The 26,682-nt window shown below is 35.7% G+C and overlaps 2 protein-coding genes and 1 non-coding gene across 19 annotated transcripts in view; 2 read left to right on the top strand and 1 right to left on the bottom strand.

The window, feature by feature from the left end:
- LOC123536165 (MAP kinase-activating death domain protein-like) overlaps positions 1-9,263 on the top strand; it is a 115,623-nt gene extending 106,360 nt beyond the window's left edge. For 7 of the 17 annotated variants that reach the window (XM_053527602.1, XM_053527605.1, XM_053527608.1 and 4 more), the window contains 4 exons: positions 2,086-2,158; positions 4,285-4,331; positions 5,226-5,328; positions 5,741-9,263. In XM_053527602.1, the coding sequence (XP_053383577.1) occupies positions 2,086-2,158; positions 4,285-4,331; positions 5,226-5,324 (219 nt within the window). In that variant the 3' untranslated portion in view covers positions 5,325-5,328; positions 5,741-9,263. Of the gene's footprint in view, positions 1-2,085; positions 2,159-2,208; positions 2,259-4,284; positions 4,332-5,225; positions 5,330-5,740 lie in introns of those variants that run through there. The other 10 variants (XM_053527604.1, XM_053527619.1, XM_053527620.1 and 7 more) reach the window with 5 other exon arrangements.
- An 8,338-nt stretch (positions 9,264-17,601) lies between these two features.
- LOC123535586 (dermatopontin-like) lies at positions 17,602-26,093 on the bottom strand. The gene is made up of 5 exons (XM_045318290.2): positions 25,993-26,093; positions 25,015-25,237; positions 24,105-24,236; positions 18,184-18,307; positions 17,602-17,743 (listed from the first exon to the last, which is right to left on the bottom strand). Exons 2-5 carry the CDS (start codon positions 25,235-25,237, stop codon positions 17,674-17,676), a joined length of 549 nt encoding a protein of 182 aa, XP_045174225.2. The 5' UTR covers positions 25,993-26,093; the 3' UTR covers positions 17,602-17,673.
- On the top strand, positions 21,667-21,738 carry Trnat-ggu (transfer RNA threonine (anticodon GGU)). The gene has a single exon. It is a non-coding gene; the product is annotated as a tRNA-Thr (tRNA).
- Positions 26,094-26,682: the final 589 nt, after the last annotated feature.

Raw genomic sequence — 26,682 nt, 5'->3', positions numbered from 1 at the left:
AATTGTCAAGGTGGAAAAAGTCCTGCATCAAAACATTTTTTTTGTAGTTTGATATTTGATTTTTCTATGTGATAATTTATAAATATTATGTCATCTGTTTCGTATATTCACACATCTGTAAATCTGTTGAATAATCATCTGAAAGAAATATAATATCGAAACAAGAACTGTCAAATTTGGAACTGGATTAATCCGCTTAAATACGGTCCATGCATATCATTTACAAAATCTATATTGTGACAAGTTTTAAAATAAAATATTTCTTTAAAGGTGTTCTAAGAACTAATTTTAAATAGACCTTTTATCTAAATATAAGACTTAAGATTCGTCAGTGTAAACTTTCGGCAGGTTTATATGGTTTGGTTAGTAAATTAAGCTTTCAGTAGTTGGTCGATGACTGTCATTTTATAAAAGTGTTTTATTGCCTGGATTTAGACTGCATTATAACAGTGTTATGATACTAAATTGTCAGTTGTAATTGGTCACGTGCATGATGCTTGCTAAATGTTTTAGAAATGATATTAGGGTAGTTGCATAAAACTCACTGCCTGTAAAATCTTTCATACACTTACACAGACTATTGTGTAGAATATAGTTCACAGATTCTGTAGAATACGACTCAAACACTGGAAGTAATGTTAGTATTTATCTTGTAATACATAGAATAAATGTTGTATAAACATCATTTACACAAGATATGTTGATCACATGTAAATAAAACGTGTTGCAAAAACATTAATTAGTATGCATTCGTCTTACATATTTACTCTGCGAATAAACTTAATTATCATTCTGCTATTCACTGAGTATTTGAAATATTACGTTTTGTTAAAAAAATAAATAAACTACCCTAGTATTGTTAAGAGAAAGTTTATAATATCTTGTGTTGCATATTTGTACGGGTGTCATTCTTGTACGTTTTTAAGCGTCCAATCCACCTTGATTGGGTCATCATGATCCAAAAATGCATAATTTTCTTTTTTTGTGTGAAAAGGGCATTTCAGCATAAAAAGGAAACGTTCGAATGTAGTCTATTGGGGTATTTAAAGGGGTTTTCATTTGCTTTATGGACCAGTCACCACTTATTTCATGATTTCGTGACGACTATACATTTCATGCGAAAAATTAAGTTAGATGACCAGCAATAAAGCTGACTTTTTGAAGGAACACTGACTAAATTTGTTCTCAAAAAATCCATAGACACAACTGTACTATATGAAAAAGGAAAACATTTACCAGACATATATGCAATGCATGGTTTTAGTGTTTGTCTTGTTATTGCATTTAACTTTCTCTTCTTCTTTTTCCCTATTGCCAACCCTGTGGTGCAGGATTTTGAGGTAATGCTATTTCTGTGTAAATTGTAAAGTACCATGTAAGACATTCTAAAGTCACATGACCATGTTTTGTCATGCGGTTTTTGTGTGTCCACAAAGGTACTAAGTGAATGCTAGTGAACACCTTGTCGGCTTACATATAATTTTACTCGTTTACTAAGTGTGCTTGTATATTATGTTAATTTTTGTTGCAATTATATTTATTTTGGCTATCTGTTTCATTTTCCTCTCTCGTAGTTTTACTTAGTATTTATTCATACAATACCACTTGTGGATTTTAAATTTTGATATCTGTTATGCTATTTAAATTGGACTATCTAAGTATCAATACAGAGGTATAGGTGATATAGACAACCCCCTTATCACACCTTAAAGGAGTCAAAATTCACACTTTAGTGCTTAGGTGACAATTATTTGTTCCATAATTTGGCTTAGTCAATATTAAGTTTTTTATTCATTGAGATTATTGGTGCCTTATTTTCATTTACTTTGGACTTCTTTATATGCAAGCATATACACGTTATATTGAAGCAAGAACATGTGACCACATAACACACACGACAGAAAAAAACACCTGTCTTTGTAAATATGATTTTTTATTATTTATTTCTACATGTTATGTAACAGTGAAATAGAATTACTGATGTTATATTTTCTTTTATATTGTGCACATGCCGGGACGTCATCACAAGTGGTATAGTAGCCCATCACTCTACTGCCTAGTCATTTTGCTTTTAATTTATTTCAGTCGTTTATAGAGCTAAATCGTATCAAGAAGTGTTTTACCCTGAAGGGAGAGATATTTATTCTTGAAGAATTCGGTAAGATCTCAGTCATTTGTTTTCTTTCATTTTATTTTTTTCTATTTTAGATTTCAAGATTGAAACGTAAAGCAATGAATTCCGCTAGTATAGAACGAGGGTATATTCCGGCTGCCAAAGTCGCACCATTATCATATTTAGATGTGTTTGTGTAAATGGTCTTGATTTTTACTTATTATTTCTTCAACTTCTTTTTTTCAAATTCTGAAACTGAATGAATATTGGCATGTGAAGATTTACATTTTTCTTCCTTGAATTCTTTTTTATCCAAAATATTTACCTGTCTGAATACCAAGTCACTTCTGTTATCATCTTTTTGATGTATATTTTCCTTTCTATCATTCCTTTTTCGTTTACCATGAACTTGTTCTTGGTATTTTAATACATCACCACGAACTTGTTCATGGCATTTTAATATATCTGTAATGAATCTTTAAAATCTAAATTATTATCCCATTTTACCATTTGAATGAAGTTTTGAGTACTTTTTCACTGTTGTGTTCCAGTTTTTTCAATTACGTGTCTTACAAGGCCATTTACATTTAAACGTGTTTTGATGTTGTTCAGATGTAATTGCACCATGCTATTCTTAGAATTAGCTTCATGGACTGGAGCACACTTTTCTGAACTGCAGTTACTGTGATTGAAGCACATTCAAAATACTCTGAAATTGTTTTTACATGTTAAACACTTACTTTTCTTGAAGTCGCGCTGTCAAAAATAGCAAATTATCGCAAGTATCGTGGTGCAATTAATTTTGTGTGCTATTTGTAAAACAACTTTTGCAGAAAAAATGATATTTTCGGGTATATCACTGATCTTACTTCTGTTAGTATATACATAGTTTTAGTAACCAAAAGAAACATTAATATACAAGCAATCGACAACTATTGACGCTTCTTCACACAGTAACGCTTACGTTTTTGGTGTTTAGAACATTGTAAAAGTTGTTGCACAAAATGTTGTAAATCTGTTTGCTTCTTTTGAATTGTAAACTATAGAATTTAAGGTAAGTTTATTCTTTATTTAAACAAAATAAGATTTGCGTCTGCATTAATGTATGATATAAAGAAAAATGTATTTTCGTGTGTGAAAGGTTTTAAATATGTGTATACAATGTAGATTTTATTCTACTTACTGAAGACTGTCTAAAGACGTATTGTATTTTATCAGACTTATTTAGAAATAAACACATTCAAGAATATTTTAGAGGTTGTAAAATAATTGAGGAAGATCAATTTCTCTTGCTGAAGAGGAAAATAGTATAGATACGATTTTTTATCAAATTGACGTAGAGTTGACTGCTTACACCTTGGTAGAGTGGTCAAAGTCACTTGCACCTTTCAACTCCGCGGCTTATGTCGTCATGTTAGTGTTTGCAGAAGGTGTGTGAGTCTACCCAGGTGCTCTCTTATGCTATAAATCGTTTTTGGGCGAACACTTCGGTCCTCCTCTGGAAATAATGCTAGAATGTTGCCATATGCCCATAATTCTGTCGGTTTACCTCAGCGGAACAATGGGTTAAAATGGTTTAAGTAAAACGTTTTTGTCTTTTGCGAAAAATAGAAATGACTGAATAATTGAAAAGTTAAAAATATATAAAAGTTTCTTTAGAAAAATAGATCGCAGGGTATCTGAAACACGATTTGTCCAATACTTGCGTAATTTTACCAGACAATAAAGCACTATCCGTCCTCATTCGGCTTTAAAAATCTGGAGCTTATTTCAAGAGAAATTAAGTTGCGGACAGTTTGTATTTTTTATATTCAATGAAATCGGTATGCAAAGAATGTAATGCTGTCGTTGGCAGTAGAGATATGACAGCCATATTTGGAGAGAAAAAAAAACGACATAAAAAGCTCCAAAGATAAATAGGAAAATGAACGTAAGAATATTTTCAGCTTGTTACACACTGGAATTAAGATATAATAGACATGAATACCATGACTATGCACACAAGCATAATTCATAGGGAATGGAGTTCCTTAATTTTCCGTTCGAACCATTCATAACGGGAAAGAGAAAAAAAAAGAATATAGCCTTTACCTTCTTTTAACCTTAATACGAGAGTTGTTGTTTGTATTTTTCGTGTATTATAAATATTGTGAAATTACACATTATTTCAGATTCCAAAAGTAAGCAAGTAATACAGCACCGTTTTCAATCCAGTATGGTGAGTTATGACGAATTTTTGATTGAATGCCTTGATATCCCGTTGCATGTATAATTTTGTTTTCGTTATTCTTTATAGTGAATTAAATTTAGTTTTTCCATAATTATAAATTTTGGATACTTCGTGGTTCTACCCTCATTACTACTCATCATCCTCGTTTGCATCATCAGTAAATGCGTCTCACTTAGTAGTGTTTCTCGCAATATTCCCATGGCTTTGAACGGTATAAGGTGATGTATTTTGTATGCTCGTTTCCGATTGCTATTTATATTTTTTCACTTCAGTGTCACTTGCTAGTTTTGGGATATATGTTATCTACCAACCCAGACGATTCTCATCTTTTAAGCTATTGCTAACTTCCTCAAAAAAGTCTGAAATATACTTTTTTAAATGTTAAAACCAGTATTTGTGAGAATAAATTGCACAGCTTTCACAATTGTATTTCGAAATCGGCAGACATTACAAATTCATATTCTAAATACATTTGTCCATTCTAAACCAAATTACGTAATATATTGTAAAACGTATACAAAGAAACACGATACGGGACGAATCGAGATGCATGGAAACCTGGAATAGAATTACTCTAGATAAGAATAGGCGGGTTGAAACAAAATACTCCCTCGCCATGGCAAACATATTCACACTTCCTGTTGTTTGATAGTTTCAAATGATTTTCTTTAGGTGTATGTAAACAGTTGCCATTAATATGTAGACCAGGATCAGATGCGATGCGGTGTTCTGAGTTTGATTTTGAAACATAAAAATTTGGTAGATAGTGTGGATGTTTGTTATCCTAGCCTTATTTCAGTTGGTGTGGTAATATTTGCAGTGAACACTGTTTATTTCCACCGCATGTATGTATGTATCTATCTACCCTATTTTGTTGTGTAGGCAAATTCGATAGGAATGACTATCCATCGTGTTATAACTGTTCAAGTTGCCAAAATAGAACAACAAATCCGGGAGAGGCAAGAAGGCTTCAAAGTGTAGCAAAGTATGTGTCTTGCATCTTCAAATTGTTGCTTCTGTTCTCTTATAGTCATTTGTATGCATGTCGTGCACCTGTAAATACTCCTTAGAAAGCTGTTTTTGATATAGACATTTAACATTGTTCATACTGTTATATGATGAATATAAAATATTTAAAGAGATACTCGAGATGAATTTATATAGTTACTGAGTCCAACGTGTACCCTAGTTTTAAAGACGAAGGGTTATTTAGAACATTCTAAACTGTGTAAAACCAAATTTGACGAATTTAACTATTTGAACTGTATTTTATGCTTATATGTAAATCTGACTGATATTGATTCTTTTTTATGTATATTTTTAAGACATTTGTATTACTTGTATTACTGTGATTTATCTTACACAACTGTTTAAATGATACTTTCTTCTTTGCACAGGCTGACCAGATCTGTTACGCAGTATTGTGTGTTTTTTCTTATGTTGCTGCTGGAAACGAGCTAAAGGACCATCATCGGAAGCAAACTTGACCAGAGTAGAGTCTTTCTAATTTTTTTTCTCTTCTAAAATGTCCCTCAGGAGGTATTTACCAGTTGTGTTCATACAACACATAGTGTCATTTTGTCCATACTAATGAATTGAATTACTGATTAGGTCCAGGCACTCGTGCAATGATTACGATTATTCTATTGGTTCTGTGGACTAGTTCAAAGTAAAAATGCTGATAGTAAATCATTCTGCGAAAATAATGCTGAAGTAATATTTATATTTCTCATTTAAAATAAGAGATGAGACGTCGAATAACGTATTTTTATGCGTTGTAAAACGAGTATTAATTTATCAAATGGTGCTTTAATTATGTCATTGACCTCGAAAATGTGTGTATTTACATCATGTGTGCATTTACGTCCTTGAAACATTATTAGTAATAAATATATGAAGATATAGTTGCTTATTTTTCTCGTAAATTACTTTTATAAATCATGTTTAAATCTGTCTGATTTTGTCTTTCATTGTTCAAACAAACATGATTATTTTTTGTACAGGAAATCTTTAAATATATAAATATTCTATTTTTTCGACTTTTGAAAGTGTCTTTGCGTCTATTGTTTGACACTGTACATGTCTTAATTAAAAGTGTAAATATTTGTCAAAACCCGACCTTGATATAAATGTGTATTGTTTTGTCAATTTTTCTGCGTTGTTTATTGTTAAAACTACTTGTTGAATGAAAAAAATGGCAGATTAATTGTTACAGAGGTCACCGAAGGGTTTGAAACGAATGTTTATACTTTTAATTTTCGGCTATACTGTAGCTTGCGTAATACTGGTCATAACATTTATGTAAGTACATTATAACTCGCGGTTTATTTTTGTGCATTTTCTTGCTAGTTGTTTAATGCTTTGTAATATTTAAGGGGTAATAATTCACAGATATGAATGGAAAATACAATGAACATATACACAATTACATAGACATTTTTTACAAACTTTAACAAGAGACTCTACTCTGGTCAAAACTTACCAATGGGTGAAATATTTATACAGAGAAAGTTGTTTTAGAAGTTGATTACAAATATTATGACATAAAAAGAATACAGTGTATTAAAAACAAATAAGAACAGACCTTTGGTACGATGTTTAGTTCGGTAATTGCAGTCCTTAAAATCCTGTCACTCATTAAAACAGAACAGACAAATTCGAAATGTCATTTTTTAGAAAAAGATTTAAAATTTTAATAACCTGGTTATCTTTTAGGTTGTTTATTTTTTCTGATAAAGTTATACAACTTCATCGCAGTTTCTATTTAGCCTTGTAACTTCTGTTCATTGATAAGACTGCTATATTTAAGACATTTTAATTGTCCTAGTCACGGCACCAAATACAAACACACAAGAAGTTTTAATGTCTGACATACATTTCTAGGGCTGGCAAGTGACTGAGAGCAGCTTTGTTATTTTTATTTGTTATATGTCTTTGCTGTTTGTTCACATGTGTTAAACACGCTTTGTAGATATACGTTATTTTATATTTCTAATTCATCATATATGAAAAATATTCTAATTATAAATAGCTTTATTTACATTGAGAGTTTTATGTTTACATGCTGTGTACAGTGCTTTTCAGCCTTCTGGAATTGAAGCTCAAAATCTGTGTTAAATACTAGTATGTTATATATGTATAAATGTTATTTATGAAAATATATGTAAATTTGTTGTTGAATTTATTCAAAGTGAATAAGTTTGTATTTATGATTCTGTAGCATTCAAAGAATCTCGCATGGAAACAGTAGGATTGTTCTAGTTAGTGCATTTGTAATATAATTTTACTTATTTCTACATGTCAGCTTACGACTACCAGTAGGTTCGGAGAAGTTAAGTTATAATACGCTTACATGCTTAAGAATATATACCCTAGCAAAATAAATAGCAGTTACAGAACTCTACGAAAGCAAATTAAATGACCATTCCTCTAATAAATTCAGACACTGTGGTAAATACTCTGATTACGTTTTTCCTCTAATAAATTCAGACGCTGTGGTAAATACTCTGATTACGTTTTTCCTCTAATAAATTCTGACGCTGTGGTAAATACTCTGATTACGTTTTTCCTCTAATAAATTCAGACGCTGTGGTAAAATCTCTGATTACGTTTTTTATCACCTATTCTTAATTTGTCTGTACAAATGACCATTTCTTGTCCAAGATTATTCAATTGGCTTTAATTATCTAACCATAATATTGTCTCATTATTAAAAAGAAGAATAATATCCCGCTAGGTACGCACATATCTTACGAAATCCATTTTCTGTGTCATAACGCAGTGGTAGTTCTGGATGATTATATTAAATGTTCAAAGTGTAACCTGGGTAGCATTGAACACAGACATTGTGTAGTAATGATGGATATTGTTAAAGTTCCATAAGGCTTTAAATTTTATGTAAAAACAAACTGATGGACCATGTGTCTACGTAGATGTTATGCATAATTACGTGGTTAGAAAAGCACTACTTTTATCGTAAGAGGCGACTAATAGGGTCTTAACACTTGGTTTTGCTGTAACTCTGTGATTCCAGCAGGTATACAGATTTTGATTCCATACCTCATGTTTTTATTTCGATGTAAATGAGATGTGAAACCAAAATTTGTAGTCTTGTTTGGCGCCATATAACATACACTGTGTTGGTGCGCCGTAAAACCCAAATAAATCAATAAATAAAATCACTGCATATGAACAAATGTTGTAAGAGCCATAAAGGGAGATAATAAAAACGATGGGTTTCAATAAAACTTTCTACCATGTCAGTCAATATTCATATCTTCGACATACACTGGAGAAACAACTATCAAAAATGGATTTATGAAGTAAATAATATATTACCTGTTCATAACAAAAAGTATGGCAGCCACATTATCAACAAAGGCATTATGAGCCTTTAAAGAATGTAACACTGAACCTTCTTTTATCAATAATCGTACAAGTAGAACAGTTGTAGACCGCAAATATTGCAGTGAAAATTAGGTAGAGCATGTTGTTATGTAGTTATTGATTACGTTTGGAAATATGTTAATCTGTATGAAAAGTCTCAAACGATGTAACGTTTTTATAAAGGTAATTCGATCGGGAAATGTAGAAACACAGTGAAACGATTTTCTTAACAAAGCTTGTGACGACAGATACTTTTACAAACATCATTAAAATTTTCTGATATTCTTTATGTATTGATCGACTTAAAATACTATTTTCATTGCACTACATACTAGAAAATACAAAGGAAACTCCAAAATATTTACATAATATTACAGAATGGTCTGGGTTTACTTTTCTGCTACCACGATTTAGAATGTGATTGTTCATGCATAGTGATTTTTATCCAAATTTAAAGGCATCTTGAAAGAATGCCAGTGCAATATTGTTATGTATGATATCCAAAAATTGAATAAAGTTAATCACAGATATAAATTTTTGTTTTATTGTATTTCAGAGTGAGTTTTTGAGAACACGTGTATACTGTGATCGTAATATTTTGGTAGGCATAAATAGCCATTATGTCGGGAGGCTGATGGTCCTAAGATTAATCTGATATGTTATTAGGATGCATTTTAAGCTTCCAAAGGATCTACTCACTGGTTTATTTATTTATTAGCTCACCTGAGCCAAAGGCTCATGGTGAGCTTTTGTGACCGCTCAATGTCCGTCGTCAGTCGTATGTCGTCCGTCGTGTGTCCGTCAACATTTTCTAAAAACCTCTTCTTGAAAACCACTGGGCAGAATTACACCAAACTTCACAGGAATGATCCTTGCGTGGCCCCCTTTCAAAATTGTTCAAAGAATTGAATTCCATGCAGAACTCTGGTTGCCATGGCAACCGAAAGGAAAAACTTTAAAAATCTACTTGTCCAAAACCACAGGGCCTAGGGCTTTGTAATCTGGTGTGTAGCATCATCTATTTATCTATTTGGGTTTTACGGCGCACCAACACAGTATAGGTTATATGGCACCAAACAGGACTACAAATTTTGGTTTCACATCTCATTTACATCGAAATAAAAGCATGAGATGTGGAATCAAAATTTGCATACCTGCTGGATTCACAGAGTTGCAGCAAAATCAAGTGTTAAGACCCTATTAGTCGCCTCTTACGATCATGCAAGGGTAAGGCAGTGGTTCCAATTCTTTTCATACACAGATCGTCCCAGAACCACATGGCATCATGTAGTGGTCCTGTACCAAGATTGTTCAAATTATCCCCCTAGGGTCAAATATGGCCCCGCCCCAGGGGTCACATGGTTTATATAGACTTATATAGGGAAAACTTTGAAAATCTTCTTGTACAAAACCACACGGCCTAGGGCTTTGATATTTGATATGTAGCATCATCTAGTGGTCCTCTACCAAGATTGTTCAAATTATCCCCCTAGGGTCAAATATGGTCCCGCCCCGGGGGTCCCAAATTTTAAATAGACTTAAATTGGGGGAAAAGTTCAAAACTCTTCTTGTCTGAAACCACAAGACTTAGGCCTTTGTTGGTTTGTAGCATTGTCTTATGGTCCTCAGCCAAAATTGTTCAAAATGTACCGCTACGGTGAAAAGAGGCCCTGCCCTGGGGGTCCCAAGTATTATATAGACTTATATAGGAAAAAAACTTTAAAAATCTTCTTGTCTAAAACCACACGACCTAGGCTTGAAGTTGATATTTGGTATGATGCATTGCATAGTAGTCCTCTACCAAAATTGTTCAAATTATGCCTCTGGGGTTAAAAGAGGCCTGGCCCTGGGGTCACTTAGTTATTATATGAGTTATATAGGAAAAATACTTAAAAAATTATCTGATCCTATTTCCAAGACTGTTTAATTATAATTACCTGATGACCCAAAGTAATATGATGTTACTTGGCTGTGACCTTTACCTGCTGATCTTGTTTTTTAAGATGCAGCCTTAAAATTGGATGACATACACAGTTTTGCATACCGATTGTAAAACTGAATTTCATTGACCATGAATGTGACCTACTGACTTTCTTAATATTTTAGCATCTTTTTGACATTTGAAAATTGTAGCTCATATTACTCAGGTGAGCGATCCGGGGTCATCATAACCCTCTTGTTTGTTGGGTTTAACGTCGCACCAACATAATTCAGGTCATATGGCGACCTTCGAGCTTTGATGGTGGATGAAGATCCCAGGTGCCCCTCCGTGCATTATTTCATGAGCGGTCACCTGGATAGAACAACCGACCTCCCGTAAGCTAGATGGATGACTTCCTCACATGAAGAATTCAATGCCCCGAGTGAGGCTCGAATCCATACCGATTAGGGGCAAGTGATATAAAGTCAGCGACCTTAACCACTTGGCCACGGAGGTCCCCACTCACAAGTTTTAATAACTATCGTAACGACTGTCTATAAAAGCCACGTAGCGGCTGTAAAAAGTCTCCCCGTACTTTTACTCCGTATCAGTATATTTTCTGGTCATTATACCCCCACAAACGAAGTATTCGAGGGAGGGATATATAGGAGTGAGTTTATCGGTCCGGTGGTTTCCGGACAATAACTCGTGAAAAGCTTGACAGATTTAAATAAATATTGGTACACAGGTGTAACATCATAAAATACAGATCATGTTCGACTTTGCCTACAAACCACCATTACAGCTCATCTGATTAAAAAAATAATTTAGTTACTGTCATCACTTAGTTGTATGTTTAGGTCAGCTTTTCTCCTTAACTATCGAAGCTATTGCTTTACGGTTCTTGTCAAGTCTTGAAACCACCCCTCGGGTGAATTTTTGTTTTATTTTTTTACGCCACATATACCTTGTTTTATCATAAACAGTATACCAACCTTTTCATAATAAGTAGAAGAAACTTTCAAGACATGTTATATTTTATTAAACAGCACATTTTGTCATGTACCATGTACTTTGACTGTTCATGTTCTATTTTGTAGAAGATATTGAGCTTCTTTTTCAAAAGTATTTTGTCTTTACTTTTATGATTATTGTGTGTCTAACATATTTCTCTTGAGGTACTCTGGGAGTTGAAAGTGTTACAATGTACATTTTAAAGAAGTACAAAAGTTGCAAAATGAAAATGAAAGTAGAGCTGTCAAAATATCAGTTATTCTGTTTTCATTTCCCGGAGTACCTAGGTAAATATGTTAGACACACAACAGAATCAAATTTAGAGAAAAAATGTGTTTGAAAAGGAAGTTTGATATTTTCTACAAAATAGAATGTGGGCAATCGAAGTACATGTGTTGTAAGACAAAATACATGTTATTGAATAAGGTGACCTTTACAGAAAGTATTTTCTATCCTTCTGAACAATTCTGTGTATATATATGTTATGAATATTACAGGTCTGTCGGGTATGATTTCCAAAATGAAAATTTACCCGAGGAGAGGTCTCAAAGGTATTTACATGATCCTTAAAGCTTGTGTAACGTTTGTACTGGCATCCACACGGCCAGACACACACAAATCCCGTCGGTGAAAAGCTAGCTCATCACCAAAGGTGATTTAATGTGCATATATACTGTCATTTTACTCCAATGACAATTGACAGGTTTACAAATTTGCATATTAATGCAATTACTTCCCTTTATGCATTCAGTAAACGTTACATTACTTTCCCCTCCGAGAAATCTCGTCCCGAGATTTGGCCTAGGAAATACATAGGTAAGGCAACTCCAGTCCGGCAGTTGACTTCATCCCACCGCTGCCACCATTTTTAACGTTTCATGCAGTGCCACACAAATCCCGTCGGTGAAAAGCTAGCTCATCACCAAAGGTGATTTAATGTGCATATATACTGTCATTTTACTCCAATGACAATTGACAGGTTTACAAATTTGCATATTAATGCAATTACTTCCCTTTATGCATTCAGTAAACGTTACACTTGCAACACTTGTTCACCATCAATAGCTGACTTTGTACAACAAGAAACATAACTCCATCCTGCTTTTTGCAAAAATTATGGCCCCTCGGAAAATATCAGATTTCTTGGTTAAGTTTTCTCCTTAACGGTCAAAGCTATTGCTTTAAAACTTGAAGCAGTTATTCGCCATTAAAAGCTAGCTGCACAGCAAGTACCGTAACTCTACATTATTTATTTCAAGAGTTATGGCCCCTTTTGGACTCGGAAAATAAGATTTCTTGGTTAAGTTTTATGTTCAGGCCAACTTTTCTCCTAAACTGTCAAAGTTATTGCTTTAAAACTTGCAACACTTGTTCACCATCAAAAGCTGACTTTGTACAGCAAGAAACATAACTCCATTCTGCTTTTTGCGAGAATTATCGCCCTTTTGGACTTATAACATGTCATAAAAACACACAGGTAGGACAATATTTCTATTACACAGAGACAAAAAAATCGATGAGCTAGTCGATGCTCTTGTTGGACGTATTTATGGCCCCTTTCAAACTTAAAATTTGCCAAACTCATGGTTTCCAGACAATAACATATGAAAGGCTTGATATATTTCAATAATGTTTGTTACATATGTGTAACATCATAAAATACAGGTAAAGTTCGACTTTGGCTACAAACCACCATTTTACGTAGTTATGGCCCCTTTCCAACATAAAATTTGCCAAACCAAGAACTCGTGAAAGGCTTGACAGATATAAATTAATTTGGTTACAAAGGTGTAATTACACGGGCGTGACATCATAAAATACAGGTCAAGTTCGACTTTGCCTACAAACCACCATTTTTGACGTGGCCCCTTTCCAACTTAAAATTTGCCAAACTCAGTGTTCCAGACAATAACATGAAAGGCTTGACATGTTTCAATTATTTTTGGCACACGTGTAACATCACAAAATATAGGTCAAGTTCGACTTTGGCTACAAATTACCAATTTTTTACGTAGTTATGGCCCCTTTCCAACTTAAAATTTGCCAAACTCATGGTTTCCGTACAACTACTCATGAATGGCTAAAATGACGGATATAAATGAATTTTGTTACACAGGTGTAACATCATAAAATACAGGTCAAGTTCGACTTCGGTATCTGGACTCATGAAATGGTTTCCAGATTTGAATATGTTTGATACATAGGTCTAACATCATCAAATATAGACCAAGATCGACGGCCATTTCTTTCTCATGGCTGCCATACTTCTGTGAAAAGGTTGTATTGTGAGGGTATTATTCGTCACTCCTGTGACCGTTCTAGTTTGATATCGTGGAGGGCATTCAATTTTACTGTTGAAATTCCGCTTAAGCCGTTGCGAGGCGGCTTGCGGACTGTTGCACATTTCATTACCTCTTCTGAGCAGTCTGGATCAAATCGAGACTGCCATTATATTGCTTGGTTGCGTACTTTGCTTTTAAATGATATATTGAGAGATTTTATTACTAAACAATCTTCATTTTTTCCGCTTTTTCTACGTCATAGGCTACTGTATTTCACAAACCAGTTTATTCAGAACAGGGTAGACGCTTTCACAGATTTTTCTTGGTTTGGTATTCTACTAGCACACAACATTGACTTGTACAATAAATTCATTGTCTACTCGTGATCTGTTCTTGGCGAATGTCGAAATTATTTTCACAGGATATATTTTTGTTGCACATAAGGTTTCGAAGTAGGCCTTGAGAAACAAAAATCAAAGAACACCAAATCATAGAAAGAAAGAGTTGTTTGACATGAAAGTTGAACAGCATGTAAAATATGTATATTACTTTACGAAACAAGTGTGTGTATACTGATAAAAACATTGAATTCCGGAAAAGGACTGCCTAAAGGAGCTCCACTTCCGGACAGTTAAACGCCTTTAAAAACTCACCATTTTCAAAGAACAGTTACACATGTTCGTTTTGATACATTTGCAGTAGCGTGCGAGTGGTGAAATTTCGCATAACAAGGTGGAACACAGTTTTCAGCAATTGTTTATCTTTATTTCTTTACAAATGGTATTCATTTTCAAAGGGAGACAACTTTTTCCGATTATTTTAAGTACACGTCATTCGTTTTCAAAGGGAGACAACTTTTTCCGATTATTTTAAGTAATCGTCGAGAAAAAGTTGTCTCCCTTTGAACATGAATGTCATTTGTAAAGAAATAAAGATAAACAATTGCTGAAAACTATGTTCCACCTTGTCATGTGAAATTTCACCATTCGCACGCTATTGCAAATGCATCAAAACGAACATGTGTAACAGTTCTTTGAAAATGGTGAGTTATTAAAGGCGTTTGACTGTCCGGAAGTGGGGCCTCTATAGGCAGTCATTTTCTGGAATTCAAAGTTTATATCAGTATACTGACACTTGTTTCGTAAAGTAATATACATGTTTTACATGCTGTTCAATTTTCATGTCAAACAACTCTTTCTTTCTATGATTTGGTGTTGTTTGATTTTTGTTTCTCAATGCCTACTTCGAAACCTTAATAGGTGTATGTATTCAGCAGTTTTGTAGTAAAAAATTACAAAACCTGTACGTTGGACTTTCTGATAAAGTAGTCTAAGAACAGTTGTAATGACAAAATAAGATATATTTTTAGGTCACCAGAGCACAAAGTGCTCAAGGTGAGCTACTGTGACCTGTCATTGTCCGGCGTCCGTCGTGCGTCGTACGTCAACATTTGCCTTGTGAACACTAGAGGCCACATTTGTGACCCAATTTTTATGAAACTTAGTCAGAATGTTAGTCTTGATGATCTCTAGGTCAAGTTTGAAAGTGGGTCATGTGGGTTCAAAAACTAGGTCAGTAGGCCAAATGAAAGGAAAAGCTTGTGAACACTAGAGACCACAGTTTTGACCTAATATTTATGAAACGTGGTAAGAATGTTTGTCCTGATGAATTCTAGGTCAAGTTTGAATCTGGGTCATGTGGGGTCAGAAACTAGATCAATAGGTCAAATCAAAGGAAAAGCTTGTGAATACTTTAGAGGCCTCAATGTTTACTCAATCTTTATGAAACTCTGTCAGATGATTTCTAGGTTAATGTGGGGTCAAAAACTAGGTCAGTAGGCCAGATCAAAGGAAAATGTTGTCAACACTGTAGAGACCATAATTTAAGTTGGAAACTCATGAGCATTGATCAGAATGTTTTTTTTTTTTGATAATCTATATGTCGTGTTCGAATCTGGGTCATGTGAGGTCAAAAACTAGGTCACTCGGTCAGATCAAAGGACCCAATCTTTCTGAAACTTGGCCAGAATGTTGATCTTGATGAATTCTAGGTCAGTTTCGAAACTGGGTCATATGGGGTCAAAAACTAGGTCAGTAGATCAGATCAAAGGAAAAGCTTGTGAACACCCAAGAGGCCACAGTTGTGACTTAATCTTTATGAAATTTGGTCAGAATGATTGTCTTGATGATCTCTAGGTCAAGTTTGAATCTGGGTCATGCGGTATCAAAAACTAGGTCAGTAGGTAAGATCAAAGGAAAAGCTTGTGAACACTCCAGAGGCCACAGTTGTGACTCAATCTTTATGAAATTTGGTCAGAATGTTTGTCTTGATGATCTCTAGGTCAGTTTTGAATCTGGGTCATGTGGGCTCAAAAACTAGGTCAATGTTATAGATCAAAGAAAAAGCTTGTGAACACTAGACGCCACAGTTGTGACCCAATATCTATGAAACTTTGTCAGAATGTTTGCCTTGATGATCTCTAGGTCAAGTTCGAAACTAGGTCATGTGGGGTCAAAACCTAGGTCAGTAGGCCAGATCAAAGGAAAAGCCCAGTTTTAATCTGGGTCATTTGGGGTCAAAAACTAGGTCTATGGTCAAATCATAGGAAAAGTTTGTGAACACTAAAGGCAACAGTCGAGACTATATGAAACTTGGCCTGAATGTTTGTCTTGATGATCTTTAGGTTAAATTCGAAACTGGGTCATTTTGGGTTAAAAAACTAGGTCAGCTCTGGTTAGCGATATAGGGCCATCATGGCCCTCTTGTTTATTTTATGCACATCGTTATTTTCGCTAGAGAAATATAAATATGTACACTTAATTACGGGCACATGCGCTTAATTAAAACGACTTTTTTTGGAAGAATATGATAAACATTATATGCTTCTACAACGTACACAATGGGCAGTCAAAGTATACTTAGTAACGCATATAAATCAAAACAGCTTCCACTGCTTCTTTTGTAAACTTTGGAAAACCGTTTGGGAAGAAGAATATTCTATGGAAAATCTAGTTCGTTCTTTTGTTAGGTTGTAACGACTCACTTATAATGATCAATGGGCATGAGTACTTGCCTTAGGTCCATAAATAATACGTCAGTTGCCAACAATTTACAGTGTGTAGGGCCTATTTTTGGACAAGAAGACACCGTAGTTATGCGAACACTTTTTCAAAACAAAAGAAACCCTTTAAGATATATAATTTACCGAATAGAATCTATCAAGATAATTTGGAAGCATAGGACGCAAGCAAAGCAAAGAAAAAGCAGATTCCACCCGCGAGATACCTCGTGGCCATATACTATAGTAGTCGCAACTTGACCGCGATGGTTGACCTTAGGCTGATTATTCATATCAATGATTTCATTGTAGAAATAAGGGGTGCTTAGGTTGGCCGGGTATATTTATATGGAATGAGTTTGTATACAGCGTTTTACGTACACACCTTTTCAATAATAGGTTGTGTCTCGTTATGTATTATAATACAAAGGTCAACCATCGGGGTCAAGTTGCGTCCACTATACTACCTATCGCTGTGTAATTTAACTTGGTGACGGAGTAATGGGATTTCCTGTTTTGCCTGTTGTTTGAATGAAAAAAAGTAATTACGGACGGTTGACATTTATTATAGGTTTAAAGCACAAACTTAAAACTATACCTTCAGAGAAGTTTATTTTCTTTATAATTAAAAGTAAATTTACAACTTGGAACTTTTAATTATCATGATGATTAACCGACAATTTCGCCAGTTCCTTCTGATCGAATTACATTACACAGTTCATATTTGTATATTCTGTCCCTGGAAAAAGAAAATGGATTTAAACAAGTCATCAAATGTGTTAGATTTCTATTGTCAAGAAATTCACATACATAGAAAGGACGTTTGTAGAATCATACATGGCTTATGGAGTTCAACTTAGACACACTAAAACATTGTTGCTACCTTTAAAATTGTGAAGCCGAGTTGTTAATATCTATAAATAATGGAAGCCAAATTATGCTCATAAAATGTACATAAAATATGATGGGGAAAAGTTTCTGTACTTATACAACCATTAATAAAAAAAAATTAACCGTATTTATTTAGTAATATTTACACAAAGCACAGGATAACGTATAATGCATCTAGATCGTTGTTATATTGTTCACCTGTCGATATGTTCCAATCTTACTAGACTAATATTGCAACCAATGTGACTCTTTAAAGAGACAGTACATAAAAAGACACTACAAACTTACTCTTTCGAGTTGTCGTGTACGGACACTACGCCTTTCATCACTTTTCCTGCTGGTGCATTGAAATTTTGAGCGCCATCATATACATTCGTCCAGGCAGAGAAATCGCAGTCGTCCAGATGGATATCTGTAAAGAAAGCGTTTGTATATCACGATTTGTTGGTCTACATCTGTATTTTTACAAGACATTAAGCCCGCCCGCTTAGCTCACTAGGAGAGCGCAGATCTACAGATCTCGGGGTCGTGTGTTCGAACCCTAAGCGAGGCGTATGTTCTCCGTGACGATTTGATAAAAGATATTGTGTCTGATATCATTCGTCCTCCACCTCAGTTATTTGCGGATAACAGGTTTGTACTGGTAGAGAATCCAGGAACACTTAGTTAGGTTAACTGCCCGCCGTTATATTATATGAAATACAGCTAAAAAATGGCGTTAAACCCAAAACAAAGAAATCAATATTTCACATACCATCGCAGTTGTGGTTAGAGCTTCGGAAACAATATGGTTAGTATATCTAAAGTAAGATCTGACAATAGACAATTACAGCAACACGTGTGACCTTTAATTTCATCCTCTCAGATCGTCAAAGCCCTGTAGTATGAGAATGTCAAGAATTTCGGCTTTTGTATATGTAGCGAGAGTACATATACTGTAATGGTCCGTTTATACTGAAACTACATAAGCAGGCGAGGAATAACCAAAACACGAGTAATTCTAACTTATTTATTTGGCAAAACTAGCTTGATACACCATGACTAAAACAATATGCTAAATTTCATTGCAGGTAACATAAATTGAAGTAATTGAAAGTATAAGTCTGGTGTAATCGAGCCAGTCTGCTGCAATCTTTCTTGGGGACGAGGCTATTAATGAATAGCCGAATGCCCACAGAAAGTGCAGACCAACCCGAGACAGCCAGTATGGCATTGCTCAATGAGGTAAGGTGGTGGGGATGGATGGAGGTTACAAGCCTCTGGAGTTCGAAATGCAACTGACAAAATCGTTAAACCGCGTGTAATGATATGCGTGCCGCTTCCAATGAATATTAAGCTATATGTCACATGACTCAGTTCTATATTTTCTAGAGGAAGACCTAAGGAATCGAAAGTGAAAGCAGATGACCATTCATTTCATTTTTGTATAAACCATGTTTATTTCATAAACAACAATTTATACTCATAAGCAGGCGAGGGGGGCCTCCGTGGCCGAGTGGTTAAGGTCGCTGACTTCAAATCACTTGCCCCTCATCGATGTGGGTTCGAGCCTCACTCGGGGCGTTGAATTCTTCATGTGAGGAAGCCATCCAGCTGGCTTAAGGAAGGTCGGTGGTTCTATCCAGGTGCCCGCTCGTGATGAAATAATGCACGGAGGGGCACCTGGGGTCTTCCTCCACCATTAAAGCTGGAAACTCGCCATATGACCTACCATACTTGGCAAAACTGGCTTGATACACCATGACTAAAACAATATGCTAAATTTCATTGCAGATAACATAAATTGAAGTAATTGAAAGTATAAGTCTGGTGTAATCGAGCCAGTCTGCTGCAATCTTTCTTGGGGACGAGGCTATTAATGAATAGCCGAATGCCCAGAAAGAACCTCCATGGCCGCATCCAACTGCAGTTGGAAGCGGCAGGAGGTTCAGCCCCAAGAAAGTTCGAAATGCAACTGACAAAATCGTTAAACCGCGTGTAATGATATGCGTGCCGCTTCCAATGAATATTAAGCTATATGTCACATGACTCAGTTCTATATTTACTAGAGGAAGACCTAAGGAATCGAAAGTGAAAGCAGATGACCTTTTATTTCATTTTTGTATAAACCATGTTTATTACATAAACAACAATTTGAGGAAACTTGCTTTGAAAACATCGGTTGAAGTATAAACTCAGAAGTGTAAAGAGTGTTTCTTCCTGTTTTTTTAGTGAATTCTCATCTGTCACTGGATCTTGTACAATACTAAGAGTTGCTGCTTTGTCCTGGATTACAGGGGCTCTCAGTCTAGTTCTTGCCAGCATATCAGTGACGCTTCTTTTATGTCTGCAAGACCTGTCCAGAAACATCGCTGGCTGCTCGACACTGCGTAGACTTGAATTGCTGTGGATATGTAGGGGCATTCCATATACATGCACAGTCCAATGCACTGACCTGGGTAATGAATGCTCTTGTATTCTTGTTACTGATACGATTGTTTATTTGTAGAATTGTCGGCATTTAACACATTCTGGGAACACGTATATTTTCTACAAAATATTTTCTTGTGAAATACACTGACATATTGTGACCAATAAACATATGAGCCGCGCCATGAGAAAACCAACATAGTGGCTTTGCGACCAGCATGGATCCAGACCAGCCTACGCATCCGCGCATGTCTGGTCAGGGTCCATGCTGTTCGCTAACAGTTTCTCTAATTGCAATAGGGTCTGAAAGCGAACAGCATGGATCCTGACCAGACTGCGCGGATGCGCAGGCTGGTCTGGATCCATGCTGGTCGCAAACGCGCTATGTCGGTTTTCTCATGGCGCGGCTCATATGGTCACGTTATGACCTATCACGAAGTGTCCCCTCACAAAAGGTAATTATAATAATCTGTAGATAACCAATTATATATTCTATTTTTCAATATTTTATAGTACTTAATTAATCCATAGATATTTTATCAGTTCAGTTTGTTCCAAATACGCACACTGATTGAGATGTCTTGGCACACTGGATAGTCATATGACATTTTATAACAATAGTTCAATTACTTTTCGTTCTTAGGCGTGACACTTTGAGATTCGACCATTGAAAGATCAGTCAATAAAGGATTTTGATTGAACAGGCAATCTGAATGTCTGTCTCGTTTCTCAGATCTTTTGGTTAATAAAAAAAAGGTATCGAGGTCAGAACTTCAGTTTCCACTGTGGTTAATGCATTTTAATCAAATGCGAACAGCATATTTTGACAGTTTTCACTCTGCATGTATTCTATTAAAGATTTGTTTAAAGGACAAAAATATCCATAACATAGTTACGTGTTAGAAGTGTATGTTAAATATTGATATTTAAAACTGCATGCAGCTTCGGTTTGTTTGTTTGTTTGTTTGTTTGGTTGTTTTGGGTTTAACGCCGTTTTTCAACAGTATTTCAGTTATGTAACGGCGGGCAGTTAACCTAACCAGTGTTCCTGGATTCTGTACCAGTACAAACCTGTTCTCCGCAAGTAACTGCCAACCTCCTCACATGAATTATCAGAGGTGGAGGACGAATGATTTCAGACACGATGTCTTTTATCAAATCGTCACGGAGAACATACGCCCCGCCAGAGGATCGAACTCGCGACCCAGCGATCTGTAGACCAACGCTCTCCCTACTGAGTTAAGCGGGCGGGTTTTGGCACACTTGTGATTACGTCCGACCGCATAAATTGTAAGAAAACTAAAGAACGTTAGAAACTGAGGACTTATGTCACGGTATAGAACGGGGAGAAAATGTGTAGGCGGCCGGATAGCTCAGCCGGTAGAGCATCGGAACGGTATTCCGAGGCCCCGGGTTCGAGTCCCGGTCTGGCTGCACATTTTTCTCACCCTGTGACATTTGGCGCCCAACGTGGGGTCGTGACGGCATTACATTGGTTAGTCTCCGACGCCTGTAATTGCTTATATATAAAGTACCCGCTGAAATTCGAGGACGAATTTCAAAATGGTGGGGAAATATGTCACGGTATAGAACTTGAATATTAAAACGGGGAGAAAATGTGTAGGCGGCCGGATAGCTCAGTCGGTAGAGCATCGGAACGGTATTCCGAGGCCCTGGGTTCGAGTCCCGGTCTGGCTGCACATTTTTCTCACCCTGTGACACTTATTTTTTAAATCTGCATTTCATGTTAAAATATAAGATAGATTTAACTATTATTGGAGACAAGTTGTATTACACTATCAAGTCTCAACTCACTCTGCACAAAACAACAACAACAACTGTTTTGCAAGACGAGACGCTTATTTATTTGGTTAGCATAACTGATTGGGAGTCGGCATACAAAATACGTAACTGATTACATATAACATGTACTTTGTTTACATACAACAATATAATTACTAAACATTCTGTTAACAGAAAAGTTCAATCTTTCACGGCATCCTGCATTACAATGCAAAGTAAATATTGCTCATATATGTAAATAAATGTTCGATACCGTTATCATATCTATTATGACGCATGCCACAATCGAATCTGTAAACTAAACATTATTGTTTTAACATCTACATTGTGTTACTAAATTAAACAAATTCGATTGTATATTTCTCAAACGGAATACGAGCCGCCCACGAAAAACCCCCTCTCAAATTTTTACTTTTAGACAGGAGGAAACGTGTTTCCGTAGCCAATGCATAAAACATTGAAATGCTCAGACTATTCCTCGAAATACTGAAAAACGGAACGAGTTCAGACATGCCAAAACATATACCAAATATACACTTATTTCAATACTAACATTTAGTTTAACCTTAATGCCAAGTTAAATATTGAAAAATTTAAAACATTTATCTTCTTTAAAAAATTGAATTTTAATGCTAAGTATGCACTAACCAAAGAGTGGTCTGCGTAGAACTGACTATTCTACCAAAAACTCCGTATAAATAGTCACAATCACGTGACCTAACTGGTCAAACCAGTTTTGTATACGCACCAGTTGAGACAAATGTTCTCCGCTATACGCTGTAACGCGGAGAACTAAAATTCCTTTTACGGCGGCTCATTGTTAAAGACAGAAAATTTAACTTCTAGACGTTAAAAGGTGTTGAAGTTATTCAATTGTTCTCAACTGGTGTTACAAGCATCTTGTTTCCCAATCTCAATTATGTGCGTTTTTGCCCGGTCCATGACTTTCAGTTACCTTCATATCCTATTATTTGTTTGTTTGTTTTGGGTTTAACGCCGTTTTTCAACTGTATTTCAGTCATGTAACGGCGGGCAGTTAACCTAACCAGTGTTCCTGGATTCTGTACCAGTACAAACCTGTTCTCCGCAAGTAACTGCCAACTTCCCCACATGAATCAGAGGTGGAGGACGAATGATTTCAGACACAATGTCTTTTATCAAATCGTCACGGAAAACATACGCCCCGTCCGCGGATCGAACTCATATCCTATTAGGTTTTCGTTTAAGTTGTTAGATGAAGACATATTCAAAGATAGAAAGTTGTGTCTCGGTCACATTTTGCATGGAGCCTATGCTGACAATCGTTCGGTATCGAATACTTGTCGAGACGGCTTATACTGCTTGGCAGGGGATGGATTTTGATCTTTCAACACAGTCTGGTTGGGGTATAGGTGTGTAAATACATGATTAATAATCAACCACTGTTCTTAAAAATGGATGTCATATCGAGATGTTTTCCTTCGACCGACACAGATCCACTTCAAGAGATTTCCTGGAAAGTATCGGGGATTATTTTGGACTGGAGAAACTCGTTAAACATTCTTGCGGTCATGTTTGGTCAGCAGGCGTTCTTTTGATTGACATTGTAGCACCGTAGTGACATATTTACCTATGATAATATCTGGCATTTTAGAAAGTAGTGCATGACTTTCTGACAAGTTTTTCTGTGTGAATGCAGAGATGTGACAATATTTATTACGGAAATGAATAATTTTAAGAGAAAGAAAGGACTACAAGGATAGAAGCCGAGTGGTTAAGGCCATCGACTTCGAATCACTTCAAGGTGCGAAACCTCTCATGGGGTGTAGAATTTCTTTCCTTAGCGGTCGTTGGTACTACCCAGATGCCCGCCCGTGTAGGGGACACCTGGAGTCTTCCTTCGCCAAAAAAGGTGGAAAGTCGACATATGACCATTAATGCAATTCATTGTGCCGGTGTGACGTTATACCCAACAAAGTTGGTACCTTCAATGAACAAAAAAAAAGTATCTTCATTACCATGTATTTCACAGCATTTGAATTTCCATGATCTGTCTTCATGCCTGTTGTCATGGTGACTATACATGCCACTAATGTAATGATTTCCTGGGCACTGGAAGGCTAGCAGTTGATCGTAGGCATTCATCAGACCTAGAAGTTATGCGTGAAAGAAATGTAATTTGTTTTACTGTAAGATCTTTCTTTTTTAATTTGTGTTGAAAGAATCATATACATATGCAATTTGCTTAAGCCTTTATCATTCAAAACTGTTTATATGTCTGTTTGCCTTGAAAAGATATATTGTAATTTTAACGCAGTAGACCCGTAATGATAGTCGAAAATTTCCGTTCGATTTCGTGCAAGTTCGTTCGGAATTCGCCGATGTGAACGGAAAGTCGGATGCTCATAATGGTCTACAATACTGAAACGTCAAACAGGAATACGTGCAATTGCATGCCACAACGGGTCCTACACCGCAAGAAGGAACTGTGACGTTATCTTTTATATCATGTCTATTTGACCAGCATGTGGAATTTTGAACAAAACTGACCTGGCACTTGAAGGTATTGGTAAACATGACTATATTTATATATAGTTCTTTAGATAAGATAATAATTATAATCATGCCATTAGTTTTTTGAAGCTATATAAATTTAAGTGCTGTTAAATTTGTTTGTAAAGTATATTTCTCGTCAAACTCTGAGGAAATTAAAATACCTATCTTCCAACAAGTCTGTTTTTTTTTTAGCTTCTTCAAGTGACTGGAAGAACTTTATCGTTCGACTCTGAACGATTCATTTTTCTAACACGTTTAAAAATAAGCATTCCCAAAGTTACTAAGCTCTATATACTGCTCTGTGCTATGATTTTAAAACAAAACGGTACGTTAAAATTAATTTGAATGAATTGAATTGAAATTTAGATCTACCTGTTATATAGCATGTCGTGGCAACGTTCATTACGTCGTCGGCGACGTCAGAACAGGACATGTCAAACATTCTGTCTTCCTTGTGATTGTCATGAATACTCTCTACGTGACTCACAAACTGAGATTCATTCGGACAAGCAAAATTTAGGTCTTGGTCGTAAGCGTTCAGATACGCCATAGCGCGATGGAGCAAACACATCGTGATAATGCTGAGAAAAAGCATCTGAAAAAAAGACTACTGAATAAACAGATAGATAAACGTATAAATCAAATATTTAGTCTCCAGTCAAATTATGCATTACTCCATTTTTATGAATGTTTGCCTAAGATTAATTTTACTATAGTGCAACCTCTGTAGAGCAACACCCTTTGGGAGATACAAATATTGACTGTTATGTAGAGGTTGTTGTTCTGGAGAGGTAAGTTTGATAGTATATTTCAGCTTAGAGAAATTTTGATGATGTTGTTATAAAGAGGTTTTTGCTTAAGAGAGGGCCGCTCTGGAGAGGTTGTACTTTATATAAAGTTTAACACTTTTGTTGATTGGAAAACTGTAAGAGACGTTGTCTCTTTGATGATATTGTCGCGACATTTTGTTTCTAAGCCAAAACTTATGAATGATACCCTATAAACGCTGATTTCTCAGCTTACCTTTTTCTGCAGTCTTCTAAAATGTATGGAATAATGATAGGTCACGGAGTTTATTTGAATTTGAGTTAGAATTTAATGTATGAAAAAGATGAGATGTCGACTTTCTTAATTTGACCAAAAACAAAAAATACTTCTCACGATGCCATTTTTTACATTAATCTTAAATTTTGGTCTACCATAAAGCCTTCACTCTGAAAATGACAACTTTTAAGAGAGAAAAGAAAAAGAAGAAAACTACCATGCAGATGCGTTCAAATGTGTTCAATATATTGTTTTTCAGCAAAACCTGATACTATGATATACAGGCAGAAAAAAAGAGTAGATTACCTTCGTTTTAACGATCTGCTAGAATATCCTTGTAACTATATACCGCTCTTTGTTACATGTATAGTCTTCACAAGTCACCTGATAGCCTCTCAGTTCACCGAAGTCACACAATAGTTCAAATGGTTAGATAAGAATGAAATAAATTAGAATTTATATCCTAGTGTCATTATTGTGCAGTAAAAATGATAAAACATGTCTAAACATAAAAACGGCATTGCTAAAGATTCCGTGACCAAGTGGTTAAGGTCGTTAGCTTCGCATTACTTGCCCATCCCCTCTGTTGGTTCGGACCCCATTTAAGATGTAAATTACGTCATGTGAGGTAGCCATCTAGTTGACTTACGGCAGGCTGCTGGTTCTGCTCGCCTCTGCCTGAAACTACAAAGCTCGGAGCTGCACCTTTAGCCCTTACCATGCTTGACACGATTGATAATGCCTTTGCGACCAGTGTAGGCCAAGATCAGCCTGCACATCCGTGCAGTCTGATCCTGGTCTACACTGTTCGCTATTCAGTCAATAAATTTTCAGTAAACACCCCTTCAAATGATAAATGGTACTACCAAAATTGGAAGATGGACCAGTCTATTATAGAAAATTAGCATGGTAAGGGTTAGTCTTCCTGCACAATCAAAAGTTGGAAAAGCCGCCACATGATAAGTGATGGGCGGAGTATATTTAAAAGTAGCCTGC

The sequence above is a fragment of the Mercenaria mercenaria genome, chromosome 17 (genome assembly GCF_021730395.1).
Source record: "Mercenaria mercenaria strain notata chromosome 17, MADL_Memer_1, whole genome shotgun sequence".
Lineage (NCBI taxonomy): Eukaryota > Metazoa > Mollusca > Bivalvia > Venerida > Veneridae > Mercenaria > Mercenaria mercenaria.
This window is presented reverse-complemented; position numbering and strand designations above follow the sequence as displayed.